At 52.4% G+C, this 7,543-nt stretch overlaps 1 protein-coding gene across 4 annotated transcripts in view; it reads right to left on the bottom strand.

The window, feature by feature from the left end:
* The window catches only part of rbms1b (RNA binding motif, single stranded interacting protein 1b), a 35,901-nt gene that overhangs the window by 5,964 nt on the left and 22,394 nt on the right, over positions 1 to 7,543 (bottom strand). For all 4 annotated transcript variants that reach the window (XM_077002908.1, XM_077002909.1, XM_077002911.1 and 1 more), the window contains exons 4-5: positions 6,643 to 6,734; positions 604 to 761 (exon numbers count right to left, since the gene is read on the bottom strand). In XM_077002908.1, coding sequence (XP_076859023.1) covers positions 604 to 761; positions 6,643 to 6,734 — 250 coding nt within the window. The remainder of the gene's footprint in view (positions 1 to 603; positions 762 to 6,642; positions 6,735 to 7,543) is intronic.

Below are 7,543 nucleotides of genomic sequence, written 5' to 3'. Positions count from 1 at the left end.
GAGGGGCAAAAAAATATAAATCAGGGGAAAAAATCAGAAACTGTAACGTAATAGCTTATTTCAGTAATTGTGAACTGGACACTGTGGTAGTGCATTTTTCAGTGTTGCAGTCAGAGTGTGTGTTCATAGCAGCATTGCCTCAGGGGTAGGTGAGGTAAGATGATATACACCAGTGGTGGATGATAAATTTAAGCTATTCCCCTTTCTCTCTCTCACACACACACACACACACACACACACACACACACACACACACACACACTCGCTCATTCAGTACAAGGGCCACATGCCACATCAGACAGCAGCTATGAGACAGTTAGAAAGGTGTGTTCCCTCATGGCGTGTGTGTGTGTGTGTGTGTGTGTGTGTGTGTGTGTGAGTCATGGAGTCCTCACCCCATCCCAGGGCTTTAGGAACAAATGGGAATCGGGGAGCAAAGTATCGATGTTGTAATCACAGCAGAACGATGCCCTCCGTCCAAACCCAACTCAAAACACTCTCACTGTTCCTCTCCCTGCCCACCGTTGCTCCCATGGAATGCCATCCTATCCAGACCCGATTCTGGGGTGTGTGTGTGCGCGCGCGCGTGTGTGTGTGTCTCACCTGGCAAAGCCGACCCCTCGGCTGACCCCGCTGGTGTCTCGTAAGATCCGCGTGGACACCACCTGACCGAAGGGCTTCAGCATGGCCTCCAGCTCCTGCTCGTCCATGGACAGTGGCAGGTTGGAGATGTACAGGTTGGTGGGGTCCTGCTCCTGTTGCTGTGGAGACGCGGAGGGGCGGAGAGAGAGAGGCGACGAGTGAGATGAAAGCGAACGAACGAGACGAGAGATGCCACGCTGGGGAATTATGGGTAAGTTTTCCTACTCATTCTGTACAACTACCTTACTGACTGTAGTGCATCCGTTTGACATGGACGGCTGGACAGCCTGTCCCCCCCATATGTCCCCCAACTCTGTCCCTTGGTCAGGTTCTGACCACAGCACCGCTGCAGTTCAGATATTAGTTGGTGTTTCTAATCAAGTGGCCCGGGGAGAGGAGGAAACTCCATCTTGACAGTAGTATGTACCGTTAAAGCTCACAACAGTCCATGTAAGATCTGAGTAATTAGTTTTGACTAATTCGGACCTCTGCTTGTGTAATTTAAAACGTGTGAAGAAGTGATGCGTCTTGGAGGACGACGGTCTTCTCACAATCGACTTGCTGTTCAAACATGTTACTTAGCGTCCACAATTAGCAGGTGCTACTAGTTGCAAATAGCAAAAGAAATGAAAAGGCCCGTGACAGCACAGAGGGGGGCTCAGCGGCTCACGCAGACACTGACGCAGGAGCTCACGCGGGCACAGACGCAGCGGCTCACGTGGGCCCTAGCAGCACACCTGCTTACATGCAGCTGGAAAGACACCTGGAGTCTCCTCTCTCATCAACCGGGCAAGTGGTTCACGTGCGCACAAATGCACACATGTACATGCGTGCACGCACAGACACACACACACACACACACACACACACGTGTGTGCACACGTGCACGCACAGACACACACCCGTGTAAAGGTGTGCGCACACACAGACGCGAACAGGTTTCTCTACCCAAGCCTCTGTTTGATCAGATAACACCTACACACCTGGTCTGTGCTTAGAAGGCCATTACTGCTTGATTCACCAATTCATTCTGGTCCAAGGATCCAAAGGCTCTAGCTAGAAGCACCCTGGGCTATTCCAGCATGGACCTCTAGGATCAGGCCATTTTGTACCAGGTAAAAAAAAAGAACCTTCTTGGCTATAGCTGTCAATAATGAGTTCTTCATCCTCTGAACTCACACAAGCTACACTAGCAAAAACACGTCTGAGGTTACAGCCATGAAATCCTTCTACCCAAGGCTTCAAGCCCCCTATGCAATGTTTCACTTAGTGCTTTTAAAACTGTGGACCAGTCCAAAAAATATAGAAATTCAGGGAGATGATTTATGAAGATGAACTGGGAAAGAACATATCAGTGGGGAACTGCTTTTATAGACTCCAGTAGAAACATGGACTGTCCTGCCAGGATGAATATGATCCGCTTTCGGGCTGTATTTTGTTTGAGGACTACGTGTATAGATGACTGCTTCTCCCTCTCCCTCTCTCCCTCCCTCCATCTCTCTCTCTCTCCCTCCTAGGTGTTTTAGCTAATGCTAATAAAGGGTCAGTCAGTATGAATGCTGATGAGCTGAAATTTGCATGCAGATCTTGGCCACCGCCTCCAAACAGAATCACTTCAGCTCATTCCCCAAGTTACATCAGCATCAGACACGGAGCGAGTGAAGGGGGAGAGGGAGGGAGATTGAGAGAGAGAGAGAGAGAGAGCGAGAGTGAGAGCGAGAGTGAGAGAGAGTGACTCCCAAGAGAGAGTGGGGCTGCCTCATTAATATTTATTAACATCCTACTGCATTCAACCTCAGCCAAAAAGAAATAGAAGAAAGAGAGGGAGAAAGAAAAACTAAGAAAGGATGAGAGTGAGAGAGAGAGAGAGAGAGAGAGAGAGAGAGATGGGGCTGGATTACCAAAGTAACACCCTTGACAGAAAAATCAACACTGAGATTGTTGAAGGAAGGCCGGCCAACGTGGAGGTCCTGGTTTGGTGGTGCTCCACCCAGGGCTCTTACTGACGTAGCCGAGAGAGAGAGAGAGAGAGAGAGAAGCAGCCAGAGCCGTTAAGCTTTGGTTGGTCTAAAGCGACAACAGCGTGGCAGGCGCCGCGTTACACACCGAATGTTTCATCCTCACCGCCCCGACTTTGAACATACGCTGCCCGCGTTGTGTGAAGCTTCAGGGCTGGTGTGAGGCGGAGGGCAGTGACCCCCCCACCCCAGAAAGCTTGCTCAGCAGATCCGTGGGCGAGCTGGGCGAGTGGAGATTAGCACTGCTGGCTGGAGGAGCTGTAGACGCCCGATGCTAAACGGCCCCCGTCAGCTCAGACACCCTGGCTGGAGTGTGCAGGAGATCAAGGGGACGGGGGAGAACTGCACACACGCACACGCCTGGGAATACACACGGATGGAACACGCACACGCGTTCAACCCTGCGACTGTGCGCGCGGGACTCGCTGCAGGGTAAACAGGCCACTTTGTGCAAGACAGAGTTTTGGCAAGCTATCCCTGTCCGATCGACGGAGGTCACGTGACCTGTAATGTGTGCGCATTAGAGAGAGACAGACACGGGAGGAGAGCTGAAACCGTTCAACTGCGTGTGTGTGTGTGTGAGCGCGTGACTGTATGAGACAGCAGACTAGTGTTTCTAGATAACACATCTGTTTATAGCACACAGGAGCTAGGGGAGAACCTCGGGGGAGACGCACACTCACAGGGGAGGAGAGTGTACACTCCTCCTCCTGCACACTCACACTCACGGGGGGTGGGGGGGGTGTGTACACTCCTCCTCCTGCACACTCACACTCACGGGGGGGGGGGGGGGGGGGGGGGGGGTGTACACTCCTCCTCCTGCAGTCTGCCCACCTGCAGTCGGCCCCCGCATGACCCGCACCAGCCCCCACCTCGTAAACAGAGCCGTGAGGAGTTCGACACAGACCAGGAGGGAGAGAGAGAGGGGGAGAGAGAGAGGGATAGAGAGAGAGAGAGAGAGCGAGAGGGATAGAGAGAGAGAGAGAGAGAGAGAGAGAGAGAGAGAGAGAGAGAGAGAGAGGTTCCAGGTGCTGCTGCTCTTTTCACTGTGTAATAAGCAGTTGTGGGCCAGTCAGGCATAAGCCCCGCCCTCTGCTGTCTGGGTGCCACACACACACACACATACACAACCCACACACACACACACACACGAGCGCACCTTTGTGCTCTAGTCACGCGATGTTTACTTTCCCTCTATCTGTGACAGCAGACGTGTTTGAGCAGTGAGCCTCTTCATCCAGAGACCCGCGTGTAATTCCGGCCCTCTAATTTACACAACTGTCAAACACGGAGAGCAGAAGGACTGGATGGAACTCGACATATGACCCCAAACAGTGTTTAAAGGGGAAAGAAAAAAGAAAGATGACTTCACAACCCCCCCCCCCCCCCCCCAAAAAAAAAAAAAAAAATCCAAGAAAAGTTAAATGAAGATTTTGACTTCCAAACGAGCTCCTCCTGGCACAACAGCGGGTTTAGCGTCTGCTGTTTTGTCCCCGTGGTCCCGCTCTAATTGGAAGCGTATAAGGGTTAGAGGACCATGTCCGGCAGCTCAGACGTGCCTATAGAGTCTCACAGAGCTCACCTCCTCGTGCTTTGATAAGGCCTGGTTGCCACGGCGTCAGTGGGCCCGTTACCATGACTACCTCCAATTATTTACTTCCTTTGCTGTGACTGAGCAATGTAAGAGTGCGAGCAGTTTTACACACTTCAGAGGACAGTCCATCTGCAGCAGGTTAACGACACACACACCCACGGACACGCAGATAACTACATGTACGCACGCACACACGCTACAACACAGGAAAACTCTTCTTACACACACACACGCCCAGAATAGTGGAGGTGAAATTTTCCAACAGGAAAGCCTGCACAGCTGCAAATCCCCTCCCTGTTCTTAATCCCTCTTATTATATCTGTGTCCTGCCCTCCCTCTCATCACCCCTCTACCTCCCTCTCTTCCTCCACCTCTCTCTCTCCCTGCTCTCTCGCTTTCCCTCTCTCTCCCTCCACCTCTGTCTCTCCCCACTCTCTCTCTCTCCCTGCTCTCTCTCTGTCTCTCCCTCCACCTCTCTCCCCACTCTCTCACTATCCCTCTCTCTCTGTCTCTCCCCACTCTCTTTCCCCCTCTCTTTCAGTCTCTCCCTCCACCTCTGTCTCTCCCCGCTCTCTCTCAGTCTCTCCCTCCACCTCTGTCTCTCCCCCCTCTCTCTCAGTCTCTCCCTCCACCTCTGTCTCTCCCCCCTCTCTCTCAGTCTCTCCCTCCACCTCTGTCTCTCCCCGCTCTCTTTCAGTCTCTCCCTCCAACTCTATCTCTCCCCGCTCTCTTTCCCCCTCTCTTTCAGTCTCTCCCTCCACCTCTGTCTCTCCCCGCTCTCTTTCAGTCTCTCCCTCCAACTCTATCTCTCCCCGCTCTCTTTCCCCCTCTCTTTCAGTCTCTCCCTCCACCTCTGTCTCTCCCCGCTCTCTTTCAGTCTCTCCCTCCACCTCTGTCTCTCCCCGCTCTCTCTCAGTCTCTCCCTCCACCTCTATCTCTCCCCCCTCTCTCTCAGTCTCTCCCTCCACCTCTGTCTCTCCCCCCTCTCTCTCAGTCTCTCCCTCCACCTCTGTCTCTCCCCCCTCTCTCTCAGTCTCTCCCTCCACCTCTGTCTCTCCCCCCTCTCTCTCAGTCTCTCCCTCCACCTCTGTCTCTCCCCGCTCTCTCTCTCTCCCCCCCCCCCTCTGATCTCTTTTCATGCTCAGACCACTGTGACTTCTCTTCAGGAATGAATAGTGTCCTGCATGGAGAGCTGTGACGAAGGCTGCTAACTACGACTCTCACACAATGAAAAGAGTTGCTGTCCCACTCCACTTTGCTCAGTCGTGGCTCTTGAGTGCCACTAGAAGCCCACACCCAAGTGTGTGTGTGTGTGTGTGTGTGTGTGTGTGTGTGGGTGGTGGTGGTGGGGGTCCTGGTACCAGCAAGATGGCTAGTTTTACGTTAGTGCCACATCTGGGTGCGTCTAAAACAGTCTGCATGTTGTGTAGACTGAAGTGCCTTGTCAGAGGAACAAAGAGGCTCCTGTGTGTGTGTGTGTGTGTGTGTGTGCACATCTGTGTGTGTGCGTGTCTGTGTGCGTGTGTGTGTATGTGCATGTGCATGAGTGAGTGTGCATGTGTGTGCGTGAGTGTGCATGTGTGTGTGTGTGTGTGTGTACATCTGTGTGTGTGCGTGTCTGTATGTGCATGTGTGTGTGCATGAGTGAGTGTGCATGTGTGTGCGTGAGTGTGTGTGTGTGTGTGTGTGTGTGTGTGTGTGTGTGTGTGTGTGTGTGTGTGTGTGTGTGTGTGTGTGTGTGTGTGTGTGTGTGTGTGTGTGCGCGTGCATGTGTGTAAGTGTAAGACAGAGAGGGATGGGAAGACACACATGACCCCAGGGAGGATTTCCACTGGGTCATGTCACCCCACTACCATCACATGATCTCTGTACTCTCCCTTCTCTCTGCTGTAGATACACCTACACACACCCTTCACAGAGGACTCCACCTGCACCAACCTGGAGGAATATGGCAACCAAAACAGCCACTCCTTAAACACAGATTGTGACATGGACATTTGGCTCATCAAAGTTTCAAATCAAGCACCTCAACAAGCATCAAATCAAAACCAGAGATGTGAACACCCACATGACAAACGCCACGCTCTAACCGGGTTGCCTGCTTTTACTTCAGACAGTGCAGGAAATTAATTCCATGGTTACAATTTGCCTATTCACTGACTCACAATTGCTCATTCATTCTACAAGACAAATTGAATTAATCCTCTGGATTCAAAGCCCCGACATTAAGGTATTTAAATAACATGCAGGTCCAACCCATGACCCAGACACACACAAAAATAGAGGAAGAGGGAGATGGGCAGAGAGAGAGAGAGAGAGAGAGGAGAGAGAGAGAGAGAGAGAGAGAGAGAGTGTGAGTGAGTGAGTGAATAACAGGTGTATTCTTACCTTCGCCATCTGGGCCTGCACGCCACTGGTTTTTAGAGCGTTGACGGCTTTCTGTGCAGCAGCAGGGCTGTCGAAGTCCACAAAGCCGTAACCTGAGAGTACAGAACACAGACTTCCATTACACTGCACTGTCTCCCATTACACAACACTTTGCCATCTTGCTCCTTTCCTCTCCGAGACTGAATTTGCCTTTCCGTGCACATCCTAAGTACAAGTCTGTCTGTCAGGGCTTTGGGTCTAGAGTGCACGCACGCACACACATACACACACACACAAAAAGATGGAAATCAGACAAAGATTCTTGCCAGGCCCAAAATGGAGAGCCCCTAGGACCGTTCCCTGAGGAACCCCACATCCGCCCTCGCTCCTAATCCACACTTTGGGCCGTTGCGCAGCGTGTTTGCACGGCGCTCACGCCTCCCTACACCAGGCACAGAAGCCGTTGTTTCCAGCCCAGCATCACGGCTCGTCTCCGTTCTAGCACTGGTCCACAGAGCAGAGTTAATTTGGGCCGGCCCGTAGACTGCTGTAGGCGTTCATGACCCGATACCGACACATCCCCAGTGGCGGCGGCTACGATCACCTGGCGAACGAGTCCGACCACAAACGCTGGCAGGGCTCGCGTGGCAGAGGCGGCCGACGGCGCACGCCCAGGCCCGGGTGCGATGTCATCACACACCCAGGGCTGTCTTTCAACATCATGTTACAGGAAGCCATATGAGCCATTTTCTGCTCAGAGATATTCTTTTGATATGTCTAGGCTTATCGGTACTAGCAAAATATTCAGAAAAGAAAAGTGAAAGCAAAGCCTTCTGGGGGTTGTATGGGCTTGGGTGTGGCCTGCGTAGGAATATGGCCCGACTGCAGAGGACTTGGGCAAACTCTACAGTCTCGGTTTAAA

This window comes from Brachyhypopomus gauderio, chromosome 4 (genome assembly GCF_052324685.1).
Source record: "Brachyhypopomus gauderio isolate BG-103 chromosome 4, BGAUD_0.2, whole genome shotgun sequence".
Lineage (NCBI taxonomy): Eukaryota > Metazoa > Chordata > Actinopteri > Gymnotiformes > Hypopomidae > Brachyhypopomus > Brachyhypopomus gauderio.
Note: the sequence above shows the minus strand (reverse complement) of the source record. Positions and strands in the feature narration are given on the sequence as shown.